The sequence below is a fragment of the Antechinus flavipes genome, chromosome 1 (genome assembly GCF_016432865.1).
Source record: "Antechinus flavipes isolate AdamAnt ecotype Samford, QLD, Australia chromosome 1, AdamAnt_v2, whole genome shotgun sequence".
Taxonomy (NCBI): domain Eukaryota; kingdom Metazoa; phylum Chordata; class Mammalia; order Dasyuromorphia; family Dasyuridae; genus Antechinus; species Antechinus flavipes.
The window spans coordinates 707900347-707918459 of NC_067398.1; the positions used below are offsets into that span (position 1 = coordinate 707900347).

At 44.3% G+C, this 18113-nt stretch overlaps 1 protein-coding gene across 2 annotated transcripts in view; it reads right to left on the reverse strand.

The window, feature by feature from the left end:
- CORO1C (coronin 1C) overlaps positions 1-18113 on the reverse strand; it is a 98445-nt gene that overhangs the window by 28799 nt on the left and 51533 nt on the right. For both annotated transcript variants that reach the window (XM_051972976.1, XM_051972977.1), the window contains exon 2: positions 15567-15766. In XM_051972976.1, the coding sequence (XP_051828936.1) occupies positions 15567-15766 (200 nt within the window). The remainder of the gene's footprint in view (positions 1-15566; positions 15767-18113) is intronic.

The following is an 18113-nucleotide window of genomic DNA, read 5'->3' on the forward strand; positions in this document are numbered from 1 at the left end:
ATAAGGTAAGCCCAGTAAGGGTGAACATTAAAGCTTCCAAGCCCTTTATTATTTACTCTACAGGGAACCTTGTTCTTTCTATCTCCTGTAGAGTTCAGTTAACATAAGGCCCAACTACTTCTGACAAAAGATACAAATCCCTCTCTCCGCAGATATCACAACTCCTCTCTCTTCTTCCAGTATTTTTCCCAGTTACGAACAACTGACACCTGAACTTCTCAAAGCTACTTCTAAATCCCAAGATGCTCCAGCTCCCTCAGGCTTCACTGCTTCCTGGATAAGACCCCATCATCTGGTTGGGCACTACCCCACTCCAGAAATAAGGTCCATCTGGAGGATGTTTTAACTAGTCATCTACACTGGGTCCCTTTTCTGACAAATTCTGATATTTAGAACAGTTGATGGTTCGAGAGTCACTGAGGCAGACCACATTTCAATTTAACTTTGTTAAACTATACACCAAACTGGGGCCTTTTGTTAGGTCTCAACAATAAACCCTTTGGCATTCGGGGCCATAAATTGTATAGAATTGTTAAAGTCCTCACAAAGAGAATAGCGAGCCAACATGTGCTGCGGAAATAAGAAGAAAATTTCTACTCAAGCATAAGGGCTCCATTCACATTGTACCAAGTTCAAAGGAGTCAAAAGGATGTCTATTGAAGTTGATTTTCCTTCTCCTCCAACATCCTTTTCTTCTTACAGTACTATTCATACTGACAAAGGTCATGCTCAACTCCAGTAAGGCAGAATCCGAGCTGGCTCTCAGGCCTGCTCCAAGGAGCCAAAGCGACTGAACGTCCCCAAATGTGCAGCAGAGCAAATCCAGCTTGGCTGCCCAAAGGGTGACCCTGAAGTAACATCTTCATAATTTACAAAATCCTTTGCTTACATCTGTCTCATGTGATGCCCTCAGAGCTGGCGGACCAAGTCTTGATCCTGACTATCTTTAAGATGGAGGGAGATAATTGATAAATGATGGACAGAAGCAGCTACACCCAAAGAAAGAACACTGGGAAACGAATGCGAACTATCTGCATTTTTGTTTTTCTTCCCGGGTTATTTTTACCTTCTGAATCCAATTCTCCCTATGCAACAAGAGAACTGTTCGGTTCTGCAAACATATATTGTATCTAGGATATACTGCAACATATCCAACATATATAGGACTGCTTGCCATCTAGGGGAGGGAGTGGAGGGAGGGAGGGGAAAAATCGGAACAGAAACGAGTGCAAGGGATAATGTTGTAAAAAATTACCCTGGCATGGGTTCTGTCAATATAAAGTTATTATTAAATAAAATAAAATAAAATATTAAAATAAAAAAAAGATGGAGGGAGATAGAAAAGGAGGGAGTGAAAGAGGAAGGAAGGAAGCAGAGAAGAAAGGAGAGGGAGGGAAAGGAGAAAAACAGAAAGAAGGAGAGAGAGACTGGGGGTAGGGGGGAAGAGGAGGGAGAAATCCAGCTGCAGCATCTCTGTTGCATTTGAATTCTAGGAATCTGAATTCTTGTAGGCTCTGCAGTTAAAGTACAAACTCTCTCAGGCCCTACTACATACACATGGGCCTGTCAATCCCCCTAACTAACCTTCAGAAAGATACATCAAGATGAATTCATAAAAAATGAATCTTCCTGAAAACAATCTATCTGCTGCGCTGTAGGGGGGAGGGGGCTATCTGCTCAGTGGAGTGGAGGAGCCCCAGTGATGAAATCGTAGAGCTCTCAAATATTCTAAAGACACAGGGGGTGGCCAGGGAAGGGAAGTGACCCACTGGCAATGACATGTGTTAATAAATGACACATCCAATGCTGTTTCAAAAGCCCCCAGAACTGAAGGTAACTGAAGAGACCTTGGAATCTGGGCTCTGGAAGCCATAAAATTCGTGTTCTGGGAGAAGTGGACAAGGAAGGAAAAGAGCAAGGGAAAAAGTCCCTACAAAACATGGGCCCCCTCAAGGCCAGCTGCCAAGAGGGCCACAGCTGAGGTTTCCTGGGAGAAGCGGAGATCAGGAGTAGGAGGCAGCAAGGATGAGACTTGTGCATTTGGGGATTAAGTCACTTGGTACTGCTGCTGCTCTGGGGGGAAAGGGGATTAAAAGAACTGCATAGACAGGCCATAAAGTTCTTAAAGAAAGTGCCAGAAGTTGGCTGTAAAAGCTCTACTACCCAACTTCCTTGCTTTAATAGACGTCTGAAAAAACGAAGGAGCTATTTTCCTGCACATTGTTTTATTTACACACACACTGCATTTCCATATGATGCCTTTGTGCAAACAAAACACCGAATAAAAAAGGAGGAACCAAGTCAAAATAAACTTTCCCCACTCTCGGAGCACGCTGGCCACAAAGCTACAGACTTGAGCAAAAACAGGAAATTAAGACAAAGTGTTCGGTATTAAGCCAGGAAAGGAAAACAAGCAGCTCTACCCAGCGGGCCCCGAGTGACCCGGCACTGGGGATTTCTTTCCCTGGGAGCCCTTCGTGACATAAGAGCTCCTTGTGGGGTTTGGCAGCCATCAGCCTCAAGACAAACCTTTTTCCTCCCCCTCCCCCCAGAGGAAGGGGTGGCCAGAGAAACTCCCAGTCCCCGGCGGGCCAAGGTGCGGAGTTAAAAGGAACGGGGAGATGCTTCTGGTGCAAGCCCTTCACTTGGGAAAGTGGGAAAGCGGGTCCCGGCCCCAAGGTGCGCCGCGCGCTGGCGGGCCGCTCCTGGCCTCCTCGGGGAGCCGCGGCTCTCAAGCCCAATTAGCGCTGCCAGGCCGGGGCACGTTCCGAGCACTGATCGCCCCGAGCCCTCCTGGGGAGAGGGAGGTCGGCCCCGGCCGCTTCCCCCGGCAGGGATCCCGCCAGCTGCGGGCGCGCGCCCGCCGCCGAGCTAAGCCGCTCTGGGCTCCGCACAGGAGCTGTCCCGCAGCACGCGGAGCGGAGGAAGCCGGGACCTCCGCGGGCGCCGCCCTTCCATTTCAAAGGCTTTTGCCCACAGGCCCGAAGCAGGAAAGGGTCCAAGGGTGGCCTGCACTTGACTCAGGGGCTCCCCTAGATCTCCCCAGCCCTAAGGCCGGGCCAAGAACAGCCAATCAAAGGCTCGGGAGGAAACCGCTCGGGAGGCGGACAACCTCCGAGCCCTGATGCCCATATAAGGTAAAAAGCAGGGCCAGAAGCCCGCAGGGCCCAGGGCGAGACACCAGGCTGCGGCCGGAGAGAGGGAGCCCCGAGGGAGGGGAGGGGAGGGAAAGGGAGGAGGCCGCTGTCTTCCCCTCCCCACCCCCCAGCAGCCCAAGGCCGCCGGGCGCATCCCCCGACATCCGGGGTCAGCGGGGCCAGCATCCTCGGGGTGGAGGAGAGCCCCCCGCAGCTCTTCTGAAGGCGCAACTCGAGGTGGCCCGCACCCCGCTTGCAGCTGACGTCATCATTCAGTAGTCATTGTTCTGCGCCCCGGCACCGCCCCAGTCACTCCTGGAGGCGCAGCCCACCCCGTCGCCCCTCGGCGCCCAGTTTTCACACCCGCCTACAAAAGAGCGCGGCGAACTACCGCCGGAAATGGGCTCCCCGACCACCACGAGGAGACCCCGGCACTGGGGGAGCCAAGACACCGGCTCCTGGGGCCCCCGGCAAAGGGGGAGGGGTGGACTCATTCAAGCCCCCTCCCTGCTCGGGACAGCCTGGAACCCTCTCTCACAACAGTTTCTGAATACAAAAATAACATACATAAAATGACAAAGAAAACCAGTCGTCCGGTCATTTTCCTCTCTGTGACCCCATTTGGGTTTTTTTGGTTTTTTTTTTTTTGGCAACGATACTGGCGTAGTTTGCCATGTGCCTCTCCAGCTCATTTGACAGATGAGGAAACTGAGGCAAACAGAGTGAAGTGACTTGCCCAGGGTCACCCAGCTAGGCAGTTTCCTCAACCAGAAACGAAGATAATAAATAATAGCATCTATGCCTGAGGTAATTAGGAAGATAATATGAAGACCCAAACTGTAGAAGGTTTATCAAACCTTAAAGTGCTAGATTTATTGTCATCAATGATAACAAACGTGATCTGTGACCCGGAAAGAGTGGAATCCGATCTCACAGAAGGTTAGCTCTCAAAGTTCAGCTGCTTCTCTACATAAGGGGGGGAGGGCATCCTCAGTCCCTGCCTTCCTCAAAGGTGTATGGGGGGGGGGGGCGGAAGAGGGGGAAGGATAAAGGGGAAAATTTCATGTCAATGAAGGAGAATGAAGGAAGGAATGCTCTAAGAACTGAGTGGAGGCAAACATTACTTACTATTAGGCAGGCCAGGGACTAGGATCTTGGAAAAGCAGATTGGGGGTGGGGAGTAGGAGGAGGTGGGGAGAAGAGTTCCCCGAGGGAGCACAGGATCCAGACAGGGGTTTAGAATGGAAGGCTTGGGTTTTTTCTCATCTTGCCTCTATAGGATGACCTCAGACACTCCACTTAAGAAGGGCAGTGACAAGATAATTACAAGGGTCCCTAATGCTTGAAAGGTTATAACCCTAAAATTATGAAGACCTAGAGAGATAAGTGAAAGGTATATTATTATGGATGGCTCCTATAACAGAACTACAGACACACACTTCCCCCAAGAAAATGCTCTATTGGTTTGGGGTAAGCCACAATTCTTCAGGATACACAGCCAAGGCTGGGAGGGCTCTTGGAAAGGAGCAGGCTGGATGTCTGGCTAATGCTCCTTTACCTAGCTCTTGCCCAGTTTCACCCTAGCACCTCCCTTGGAAGCCAGAAGGGAATTGAGCGACAACTCTTGAGACTTCACAGCCCTAGGTTTTTTTCCTCCAATTTTTAAACATTTTTATTTAAAGTTTTGAGTTCCTGATTTTATTCTTCCCTCCCCCTAAGCCAGGCAGCAATAAGATAAAGGTTATCCGTGGACAGTTATGTAAAATACTTCCATGTTCGTCATTTTGTACAAGACTTGAATAAAAGAAAAGAAAAATGAGAGTGAAAAAGTCTGCTTCATCTGTATTCAATCAATACCAGATAGTCCGCTTTATCATTGGTCCTTTGGGACTGTCTTGGATCACTGTATTACTGAGAACAGCTAAGTCATTCACAGTTCTTCATGGAACATTAATATTGCTTTCACTGTTCCACAGCCCCAATTAGCAGTCAAATAAACTACTAATCAACCCCTCCTCCTATCCCTTCACCTTCACCTCCAATATCCCAAATACTAGAGCCAGAAAAAACAAGCTAAGCTCCTCCACCCTCCCCCCCACCCCCAAGAACACCTAAGAACTGGTAGGAGGAAGGAGATTGAGGCTGAGCACCATAAGCCACCCAATAAGCAGGGGGACGTACCAGGAGGAAGGAAACACAATTTGCAGTACTCTATCAATAACATAATTTTGCAACAGTTCATATAATTTGAATTCAATTAATCAATGAACATTTGTTAAACATCTCTCCTCTGTGCCAGGCAAAATACTAAGTACCAGGGATCCACAGACAAAAAAGACAGCCCTGCCTTCCTTTTACAGGCAGGAATGGGTCCATGTTCATGTGTATGGATGGACAGATGGATGAATGAATTAACAGACTGATGTATGGATGGATGCACTTACCTACAAAACAAACACATTATTATAGGACGAATAATCAATATTAAGCATAGCACTATTGCGTCTATATCCCAAAGAGATCAAGAGGGAAAGGGATCCCGTGTGCAAAAATCTTTGTAGTTGCCCTTTTTATAGTGGCAAGGAATTGGAAACTTAAGTGGATGCCCCTCAGTTGGGGAATGGCAGAATAAGTTATGATACATGAATATAATGGAATATTACTCTTCTATAAAAAATGATGAGCAAGCTGATTTCAGAAAAGCCTAGAAAGATTTCCGACTTGATGCTAAGCGAAGTGAGCAGAACCAGGAGAACACTGTACACGGTAACAAGAAAGTAGTGATCCAAGACAATTCCAAATAGACTTGGGATGGAAAATGTCATCTGCATCCAGAGGGAGAACTATGATGACTGAATATGGATCCAAAGCATAACATTTTCACCTTTTTTTGGATGCTTCTTCTTTCTCGTGTTCCCTCCTCTTCCCCTTTTGGTCTGATTTTTCTTGCATAACATATCAAATATTAAAATGTGTTTAAAAGGATTCATGCTATACATATTTTATACATGCATATATAATATATTTATACACACACAGATGTACATGTATAACTTATAGCAGATTGATTGCTGTCTTGGGGAGGAAGGAGGGAGAAAAAAATTTGAAACTCAAAATCTTACAAAAATTAATGTTGAAAACCGTGTGTGTGTGTGTATGTATGTGAGTGTGTACAAATAGGATACTATTTACAAAAATTTTTAAAGAATGTTAAACACAAAAGCAGGTTTTTCTACACCTTATTACAAATGTTTAAAACAAAATCATATGAAACCAGTTTTGTCACATGGGCACAGGATTCCCTCTTGCTGTCAGTAAGACCCTCTGCATCTCCATTATAAGTGTCCCTTGAAGCTTTTTAACCAAGTGTCTGCTGCTATTTTGGAAAATAGCCGTTAAGAGACTCCAGATGTTGGAGGTTCCAGTAGCAGGGAAGCATGATGGGACAGGAGGCCCCCACACTATCAGGCTCTCAGAGGAGCTGGGGAGCTGCAGCCAGGCCTCTCCTCACCAGCCCAGTCAGAACTGAGCATCTCTGATGAGCAGAAAGGACAGTTCTAAGAGACCAGTAAAACAGGTTTCAATGATTGTAACAGACAACCTGTTATAAATAAATAAATGAAGGCAAAGGAGCTCCTGCCTGCTCTGCACACTGGCACAGATCTGTCCAGGGCACATGTGATGGGGCAACGAGTCAAAAGAATGAGGCAGGTGCCAATACCACACCCAAAGTTACCAGAAGGGGAGCAGTCAGGAAGGAGGTGATTCTCCCAGATGACTAACATGGATTTTCTATCAATGTACCTTAAGAAGCAGAGCTCATTAATGTCTCATCCTGACACACTCCCGGCAGGTGGGGGAGCAGGGAAGAGGAAAGCGGAGGCCAGGGAGGAAGCAGCCATGGGAGAACACCAGACATGCCCTTGCACTTCCAGGCGGAACCACAAAGTCCAGAGCAGTCTCCTTAGAGTCTGAGGGTGTGGAAGGATCAGCGTGCTATCAGGCTGCCCTATCTGCTCTCCTCAGTAAGGCACGGTGGTGAGTCAGGCCTATATCATCAACTCTAGCTACCTTCCATACAGGAAGAGACATGTTGCCAGCCAAACGAGGAAGAGTCCAGAGGGGGCTGAAAACCTGCTTATTCTCAGAGGAACAGGATTCTGCAGTTTTGGCAAAACACAAACAAAAAAATCCACCACCTAGATTTCAGGAGAAAAAGAAATCCCTCATGGCCAAAACAAAACCACAGATCAGAATTATGGTCAGGAGACCTAGACTCATTCAATGAAAATTATAAAAGTGTTAAATGCTTGCCATCTGGGGGAGGGAGTGGTGGGAGGGAGGGGAAAAATCGGAACAGAAGTGAGTGCAAAGGATAATGTTGTAAAAAATTACCCTGGCATGGGTTCTGTCAATAAAAAGTTATTTTAAAAAATAAATAAATAAAAATAATGGGGGGTGGGTGGGAGAGGAGGGAGTGTTAAATGTTTAAGTACCAGGTCTAAAACAGTGATCTTAAGTAGATTCAATGGGCAAAACACAAGGGGGGGGGGAGGGAAAAGAGCAAAGGGAGGGAAGAGAGAGAGGTATATAATGCATGTAATAAAGCCTTTTGTTCACAAAGTCTTCTGTGCTGAGCCAAAGCAAAATGCCTGCCTTCACTCCTCTGGGTGGAAGTTATTATTGGGAGAATATGAACAAGAACAGAAATCTGGTCTTTAGCAAAGGTAGGAAAACCAATACCAAGAAAACCGCAGAGCCACAGAAGTGCTCGTGCACAACCTTGGGTCTCCTGGCCTTATGGAGTCCAGGTCTCCACACTGTCTGTGTTTTTAAGGCCAAGATCCACTTGGACCTCTCAAAGCACTTGGCTACACAATGAATTGTTTATGGAAGTTACCATGCCAGATTTTGGACAAAGGAAAAAAGTCCCAACATTCAAAAAGTTTGTATTCTACAGGGAAGGGGATTTATAATCGTCAATTCCATCCAATATTTTTGTTTATATTTCTAGACCTTAAAATTATTTATTTTGTGCCTTTAAAAAAAAAAATAAATATTGAATTCCAAATTCCCTCCCTCCCTCCAGGCTCTCCCCTACTCAATGAAAAGGCAAGCAATATCAGTCATACTCGCCAAAAAAAAAAAAAAAAGAAAAAAGAAAAAAGAAAAAGGAAAAAAAAAGAAACAAAGTACAGGAAAAAAATAAAGAACAATTATACTTCAATTTGCACTCAGAGTTCATCTATTTTCTTTGTGGCAGTGGGTAGGATTTCTCATCATGAGTCCTTCAGAATTGTCTTGGATCACGTCTTTTTCAGAGTAGCTGCTAAGTCTTTTACAGGTAATCACTGTCCAGACTTGCTACTGTTGTGTTTTCTAGTTAGGCTCACTTCACTTTGCATCATTTCATATCCGTCCTCCCGGTTTTTCTGAAATCATCCTACTCATCGTTTCTGAGGCAGCACAACAGTATCCCAACACAATCAAATACTCCAACCTCTTTAGCTGTTCCCCAGTGGAGAAGCACACGGACCCATTTCCAATGCTTTGCCATCACAAAAAGAGACACTACAAATATTTCTGTACATATAGGTGCCTCTTCCTTTGGCTTTGAGCTCTTTGGGAAACAGACCTACTAGTGACATTGCTGGGTCAAAGGGTATGCATAGTTTTGTAGCCCTTTGGGCAGAGTTCGAAATTCTTCCCCAGAAAGAGCTGGACCAGTTCACAACTCTTGCAACTGTGCAGAAGTGTCCCAATTTCCCCTCTGTCGTGTTAGTCGATACAATAGATGTGAGATGATACTCAAAGATGTTTTCAATTTCTCTAATCAACAATGACTTAGAGCATATTATTTTAAGTGTTGATAGATTTTGTTTCTTTCTCAACAAATATTTCTATTAAGCACATTTACCATGTACAAGGAAGAGAGGCAGTGGAGCATTGTGGGATCTTGGGTCCAAGGCCTGCCTCTGATTGGACAAGTCCATGCCAAGCAACTGGATAAATTGTAAAGCTGATAGTCAGTATGAAAAACTTCCCATAAGCACGCTCCCACCAGGAGCACCCCTGCTTTTCCAAATTGAAAAAGCGCTGGCGCTGTGCTGGGCAGGAGATATTTTCTTCTATCTTTTCTTCTTAAAGCTTTTTTTTTTCTGGCTTATTAGTTTTTCATTATATTATATCTTGCTTTTAAATAAAGATCTCCTTTCTCTTCCTCTTACCTTCTCCCATTTCAAAAATCCCATAGTTAAGCCCCACCCCACCCCCAAAAAAAACCTATAGAATTGCCAATTGAAAAATTCCCTCCCCAGGGGCTAAGTGGTACTGTGTTTAAAGTACCAGCCCTAATGTCAGGAGGACCTGAGTTCAAATCGCCTCAGACAATCGCTACCTTCCTAGTTGTGTGATCCTGGGCAAGTCACTTTAACCCCAATTGCCTCAACAAACAAACAAACAAATAAATAACTCTCTCCCCTCAATTCAAGAGAACTGAAGCTTCTACCCAAACAATACCCAGACAAGTATGTATAGGCTAATTTGGAGAAGAAAGCACTAACAACTAGAGGGAATTCTAAGCAAACATGGCAGTGGGAGCCAAACATGGAGTTTGGGCAAGGCAAATAAACCAGTTTGGCCAAAACTAAAACAGTGAGAAGGGGAGTTAAGAAGAAACAAGTCTGGAAAGGAAGGCTGGGCCAGGTTTAAAAAAAAAGAGCTTATGATACCAGGTTAAGGAGTTTGTGTTTTATCCCAGAGACAATCAGGAACCCTTGAAGATCCTAGAGTCAGGAAAACTGGGGCAGAAGAGAAAGTACTAACCACTGGGGCCAATCGGGAGTGCTTCAGAGAAGAAGAGGCGTCCAAGCAGAGCCTCAAAGACAGACTGCTTCTGAGGAGGAAGGAAAGCTGGGATGTGGATTCTAGTTCCTAAAGAGCTGATGAGGGGGAATCATTCATTTGGAATCAAGACTGGGAAGGTCCTTCAATGTCAGGCAAAGCAGAGCCACAAAAGGTGTCAGAATAAGGGAATGGCAATTAGACCTGTACTTTAAGAAGACTGCTTTGGAAGTTATGTGGGAGGTAAACAGGGATAATGTAGACATCAATTTGGGGGAGACTAAATTGGAGTAAAAAGAAGAGGATGACTGCAAGAAGTGGCTGGGAGGAGGCAAGGACATTGAGGATAACTCCGAAGAATATGAAAGGGTAGTGAGGAAGCAGACGCAGACAATTCGTGGGTATCTGGCATTGGAAGGAGAGCTATAAGACAAAAACTTAAAAGAATGGCAGGGTCAAACAAAAAGGGGGGGGGGCAGGGAAAGGGGGAAGAGAGTGGCAATTATGTTGTAGAGAGAAAAACCTGTACATCTAAGTCACTGAAAATGGCAAAAAAGAATGGCCAGTGTCCAAGCCCCTAGATGAGGGAGGAAGACACTGGACAGTAAACTTAGCATTGGAAGATAGAGGAACATCTCAGAGATAGAGATAATGGAGAGGATGATGGTGGAGATGCAGAGGCGGGTTTAGGGGTAGGGAGCCTGGCTTCTATATCCTCCAACATGGAGATGTCTGGGAGTTGGAGGAGAAAAGGGGTGGGGAGTGGGGGAAGGGTGACAGACTATGAAGAAAGACCCTTTGCTCTATCAACTGAGAGCCTAATTGAAAAGAGATCCCATGAGTTGTGGCAGACTCATCGTGGTAGTGTGACTTCCTCCAGCACCATTTGGCAGCTTGGCAGATGGGCTCATCAAAGAAACCCATTCAGGCTCTCGCTCCTCGACCCCGATGCTGCCTGTAATAGCTACAGAGGTCACGTGCGTTGATCATGAGGAATGTGTTGCTATAGTATCACTATCTAATATATCCAGAGAAAACAAAGTCCAAGTGCCTAAACTCTAAGACGAGTATATTCCTTCTGAACAAGCTTCTGGTCGCTGGGCCCTTAAAAAGGGCAAGGGAATGGAAATCATAAAAACTTACGCTCAGGTACTTTGAAAAGGAAAGAACCTCCTCTCTGCCCCCAGCAGAGTCAATCCAAATAGAGCCACAGAACGAATGGTCTCAGTGATTTTCTTAACAAACCCCTACCTGAAGCAGAAATGCCCTGTAATTAGTCCCCAGCCTGCAATCTAGCTTCCCACCTCTTCACTCCATTGAAACTGCCTTCTCCAATGAGCTGTCACAGATCTAATGAATGGCCTTTTCTTGCAGATCCCCTTCTTCTTCAGGATACGTTCTCCTGTCATACGTTCTTACCACAACATCCCCTGGCTCTCCCCTCAATCTAAAATTTCCTCAGTTTCTTTTGATGGCTCTTCATTTGTCCCAACTACCTGTGAGTCGAGGTTTCTTCACAGCTCTGGTCTTTTCACTAGGAAAGCTTGGAAGTCTACAATATCATTAAAGGTTTCCTGTCCCCCTCTAATGCTACAGGGTTTTTTCTGGGTCCGTTATGGTCCAGCTTCTACTCTGATGCAGACTCTCATCACTTTATGGCTAGACTATGTTGCCCATGGTTCTCCCTGCCTCAAGTCTCTCCCCATTTCAATCCATCCTCCATTCAGCCACCAAAGTGATTTTCCTAAATACAGGCCCTCTCATGTTACCTCCTACCAATAAACTCCAGTAATTCCCTATCATCTCCAAAATCAAATACAAAAATCCTCTGTTCAAAGCCTTCATAACTTTCCAGTCTTCTTATACCTTATTACCCTGTGGTTTATGTTTTGGTCCAGCAACACTGGCATCCTTTGGTATTCCTCAAACATGACACTCCATCATCCTCATCTTCAGGCATTTTCCCTGTTCCCATGCCTAAAATGCCGTTCTCATCATCTCCACCTACTGCCTTCCTTGGCTTCCTTTAAGTCTCAATTAAACTCTATCTTTTAGAAGGGCTTTCCAAACTCCTCTTAATTCTAGTGCCTTTTTTTATTTTTAATTTACTCTTTATCCTACAAATGCTTTGTTTGTGCACATTAGTTTCTTTAGCAATCTGAGAAGGGCCTGTCTTTTGTCTTTTTCTTTTTCTTTTTTTTTTTAAACTCTCTAGGGCCTATCTCAGTGCCTGGCACACAGTACTGAGTGTTTAATAAATGTTTACTGACTGACGGCCCATATTCTTTGCCTTCTAGAATATCACATTCCAAGCTCTCCTCTCCTATGAAGTTGTGGCTGCTAAATAATATGCAATCCCTGGCTGTCAACTCTTCAGAGCCTTAAAGACTTTCTTTCTAACTGCTTCTTTGACCTGGGAACTCTGAATTTTGATGATGATGTTCCCAGGAGTTTTAATTTTGAAATGTCTTTCAGGAAAGGACTAGATTCTTTCTACATCCACTTTGCCCTATCCTTCTAAAAGTGCTAAACAAGTTTTTTGTTTTAATTTGCTTTTATTTTTTAAATTTCGCAAAACAGTGTCTGGGCTTTTTTTTTCCCCATCACAGCATTCAGATAGTTCAATGTTTCTTGCACTTTTTTTTCTCCTTGCTCTTTTTTCCTAGTTAGTAGTTTTTTGCTTGGGATATCTTATATATTCTTTTAGTTTTTCAGCTATCTGACTTTGTTTTAAATATTTCTTTGGAGTCACTCCAGGAGTCACTGTTTGGTTCTTTCTAATTTTAAGGGATTTTGTTGTCTGGGCAAGATTTTATGCCTCCTTTGACAAGCTGTCCAAGTATTTATAAATGAAAATTTTAATTTTTACAAAATTCTTGCTTCATTTCTTCCAAGGATTCTATTCGACTAAATGTGCCCAAGCTGTAATTTTTCTCTGAGGTTTTTGCTTGTAGATAGTTTAGAGTCATTCAACTCCTATCAGCCAATTATAAAGCTTTGTTGATTCAGTAACAGAAATGCAGCTTCCTCTTTGGTCTGAGACTTCTGGTCCTGGTTATTCCACTACAGGGAGGGCTAGATTCAGCAAGCTGGACCCTGCTCTGCTACAATACTACTGCTATTGATGCTGGCTTCTGAACTTTCTCCTTTCTCCATACACAGTTCAGGCAAGATTTTCCCATCAAGATTCAGTCTTAGTAATCATTCTTGGTGGTTGTGAACTGATCCAACCATTCTGAAGAGCAATTTGGAACTATGCCCAAAGGGCTATCAAATCATACATATCCTTTGATCCAGCAGTACCACTACTGGGCCGGTATCCCAAGGAGATCACAAAAAAGGGAAAAGGACACCTATGTGTGCAAAAACCTTTGTAGCAGTTCTTTTTTGAAGTAGCAAGAAACTGGAAACTGAGTGAATGCCCATCAGGTGGAGAATGGCTGACTAAGTTAGGATATATCAATGTTATGGAATATTATTGTTCTATAAGAAAAGATCAGTGGGATGATTTCAGAGAGGCCTGGGGAGACTTATAGGAACTGATGCTAGTGAGGTAAGAACCAGAACATTCTGCATGGCAACAGAAAGATTATACGATGATCAATTCTGATGGACTTAGTTTTTTTCAACAATGAGGTGATCTTATGGTCTTGTGATGGAGAAAGCCATCTGCACCCAGAAAGGACTGTGGGGATTGAGTGTGCATCACAATATAGTATTTTCACCTTTTTTCGTTGTTTGCTTGCATTTTGTTTTTTCTGATTTTTTTCCCTTTTGTCATCTGATTTTTCTTGTGCAGCAAGATATTTGTGGAAATATGTATAGAAGAATTGCACATGTTTGGCATATATTGGATCACTTGCCATCTAAGGGAGGGGATGGGAAAAAGGGAGGAGAAAAATTTGGAACACAAGGTTCTACAAGAGTGAATGTTGAAAATTACTTATGCATGTTTTGAAAATAAAAAGTTTTAATTAAAAAAAAAGATTCAGTCTCATATATTTTCTACATCTGTTTGAAAGCTTTTGTGGACAGGAGCTCACAGCACTACTTTCTAATAGTGTCTTTACTCCTTCTAACTGTGAATACCCCCCAAGGCTCTGTCCTGGGCTCTATCCTCTTATCTCTATACCACTTTGTAGCTTTCCCCAGCTCCAATTCAATTAGCATCTCCATGCAAATGATTCCACATCCAGTGTCTCTGCATGTACCTCTAACTCTCCAGGACAGGCTGTGCACCAGAGTAATAAGAAAACCACAGTCCACACAAGGAACCCCCACTCATATTCTCACTGCAGTCCTGTAGCATCAACTGCCTGGTGGACTGATTTCTCCACGCTAGCTTCTCAACAAACTTGAAAGCATTAGCCTGAGACTACTGAGTGCAATACCAACATCCTAGCTTCTTAAAAAATTTTCCACGTGAAACACACACAAAAGAACATTTTCTGCTGCGACCTTTCTGGGGCTTGATTTCATGCAGCAAGGCATTACCAAACCAAACTTGTGCATCTTGTTTTAGATATCAGAGATAAACTTCTCTAGAAAAGATGGGCCAAGTGGAATGGAAGAACGAAGATCAAGCCTTCAAATGCTATTCTCAATTGTGTAACTCACTGGTGCTATATCTCTAAACAAAATCCTTTTACATGGTGATAGCATTAAGTCCTTCTACTTAGGGATCATCTTGCTCCCAACTCTGCCCTCTGGGACAATATAGAAGGAGGCCAAATCTCCATTTCTCTACAAGACAACCAGCCCTCCATTACAATTCACTTTCCCACTTTCCATAGGCTACACTTTCCATTCAGGATACAAGTAGACATTTCTGCTCAAGTTCAGCAGCACAAATGACAAATTCATTTTTTCCCCTTAAAATCCTCAAGAGATCTTTCCTTGGCTCTCTTTTTCTTCACTAATTCTTCCATCATTCAATATTCTCTCATTGTTTCTAACTGTGGAAGCCAAAATAAATCTCGCTCTGAATGTCAGCAATTGTCCACGTGAATGCACAAAAACTGTTTCTCGAAAGCCACCTTGACTCTGAAGAAAAGGATGGAAAGTATAAAACAAACTTGGATTAAAATGAGCACCAGGCTTCTGCACTTTAACGTGGCTCCTCGCTGCTTCACAATAACAAATAAAGACAAAACTACAATCTCCAAGACAGCTTTTGGTTCCTTTCTCAAAAAGAAGCCTATTCTTTGTCCTTTGTGGAACTCCCTAAAAAGATGCTGACGGGCCCGAGAGAGTCCAACTCAATTTTATTGCATCCAAATGTTTTAAGATTTTTAAATTCAAAAGAAAAACATTTGTGAAAAGCAGAAGAGAAGTAACAGAAGCAGAATATTCCTCAGACTCAAACATTATTTCAATAAAGAGATGTTTTCATCTCTAGAACAAAGCTCAATAAACCACTTAACAATTAGTTCTATCATAGGAAAGCAGATATAGCTTCCAAAGTGCATGGAATTCATCCATCAGCACCATAGCACCCATCTAGGGTTCTCAGCATTCAATCAACTTCAAATATCATCCCCAAGACCCACCTGGGCCAGAGCAGGAGCTGACCCAAACAGCACCTACCTTGTGCAAGGGCAGCACGAGGAATGCCCCGCCCCCGCTCGCTTCTACGATGATGGCAACAAATCGAGGGTTGACCGCACAAAAGGAGCTATCCCAGGTGACTCGGGAGACCCGGATGTCATCATAGCATTGGTCATTTTTCACAGCCTGGCCAAAAACGTGTCTGAACTTGCTCTGTCGTACCACTCGCCTCATGGTGTCTGTGGAGGAAGAACAGGGGGTACATTGGTCAGTCAGCACCCCTGAAGGGCTAGGAAGTGGAGAGGAAAGGGGGGAGGGGGCAGAGGGAAAGAAGAGGTGAGGGGAGGAGAGGAAAAGAGGAGGGACTGAATCTCTCCTTAGGCTCACAAAATGCTCAACTTGCCACCTAAACTTCTTTCACTAGAAAATGCAATAAGTGAGCATTTTCTAAATTGGAATCCAGAAAATTCACCAGCAACACCACCCTAGAGAGGATCAGAGAGAGAAAAGAATCCAGGGGAACCTGAAAGCAAGGAGGTGGGGAGTTCTGCGGCTGCCCCGCCTCCCACATCCTGAGATAGCCCTTGGAGGATCAGGGTTCCTAACCCAAGTTTCTAAGGATCTCCCTCATGGGCCTAGCAATGAGCTCCAAATGTTAGAGGACAGAAATGAGTACAATAAATGTCCCAGCTCTAAATCACTTATGGGTAAACTGGGCAGACAACAGAAAAGCATGAAAAACAGAGATTAAAAGATTTAGATTCAGAGGCTGTGGCAGCTCAGAGGAGGAGGAGCTGGGACTGTGTGGGGTGGAATAAGATTGGAGCTGGGGCCTGAATGACAGGAGAAAGAAGGGCCTAAATCTACATTTGACTTCTCTAATGGTTGGTCAAAACAAGTCTTTCCTCCTTTACTGGCTAAATTAACATGAAGAGAAAGGGTTACCTAGAAGCTGGATTGATAAGAAATCAAAAACAAAATTTTTTTTTTTTAAAAGCATAAAATTAAAATCCTCCATCTGGTCGCTCCCATCACTCCCTCACTCCCATGAAAGGGACAAGGAGAGATAGCTGCCTTTCAATAAGAGAAAGTAAACACAATGGTGGAGTTTAAGAACACACACATATACACTTGGGATCCAGTCTTTGGATTCTCTTCTGAGATTTTTCAGTAGACTACCGTATACCCACTCTAAAGCAGATCAATTATTTCCACTCAGGCCTCAGTGTCTCAATTCGGAGTCAGGTACAAAGCAGGTCCTCTCCACTCGGGTGGCATAAGGCTGGGCTGTAGCCACAGATATGAGGGCAGGGAGCCAAATATCTGCTTTTTTCAAGCCGCTCAATGAGAGGATTTTAAAGTTGCCTACTGTCATCATATATTTTAAGTCCTTGGTAGCCAGGGGCTGCAGGGGACAGAGCACTGGGCCTGGAGTCAGAAAGACTCAACCTCCTGGGTTCAAATCAGGTCTCAACACTTCCCAGCTTGTGACCCTGGGCAAGTCACATCACCCTGCCTGCCTCAGTTTCCTCATCCGCAAATGAGCCAGAGAAGGAAATAGCAAACCATTTCAATATCTCAGCCAAGAAAACCCCAAATGGGGTTACGAAGAGTCAGACAAAACTCAAAAGATGAAAAAATGACAGTCAATTATAGACTTAAACATGTTAAAAATGACTTCTAATAAAAAGCACTGCTGAAACACAAATGAGTGAAACAGACCAACTTGCAGAAAGCCAAAGTCTGCATGGATCCACACACTCCAACTGCAAAGGGTACAAGGTAAGAGTCAGTTCTGAGCTACTGTGGACCTTCCATGAGGTACAGGCACACTCCTGGAATGAAGAAGGGATGTCTTTGGTCCCTCACAACAGACAAGCGTCCTTAGATCTCAGCCCGCCTTTCACAAGGATCCAGGTTCCACCTACAGAAAGCCTTCCAAAGAGAGTCAATTAACAAACAGCTCTAGTACAAAAGGGCAGCTGGAGTTCTGTGGCCATCAGCCCCTTCGCTGAAATCAGACGTGATGCTGGATGAACATTAGCTTTTGTCAGCACTGGCAATTCTGTTTAATTTCCTATTTCACAGCCATCACAACTGCCGAAGAGGCACTCTCTCACCACACTAGGCAAGAAGTGAGCTGATACAATGAGAAGTCAGAAATGAGAGGCCTTCTCCCCCAGGGCGAATACAGCAAACACATGTGACAGTCTCCAGTTATCCAGGAGCACTATCTCCATATTCAAAAGGCCCTTGGTCTCCTGGGGATTCAGTGCTGTCAATGATTAGGAGCACAATGAGGTGGCTCAGGTCACATAAGAACTACCAGAGAATGGCAATCGTCACCAATGGAAACCCAGAAGAGAAATGGTCCATGCTAAGGGGTCAGCAGCATTCTATTCACACAGGAAAAAGATGTGGACTGGAGCATGATGGGCCCTTCACCAAGTTTGGGACTGCCTCCTCTGAGCATGAGAATAGAGCACTCCAATAACTTTTAAGCCAAAGAGAACTACCCCCAATCGGAAAAGCAACATGGACATGCATGCAAAGAATGGAACACTCCCCACTCCTCCCTTTGCTAGG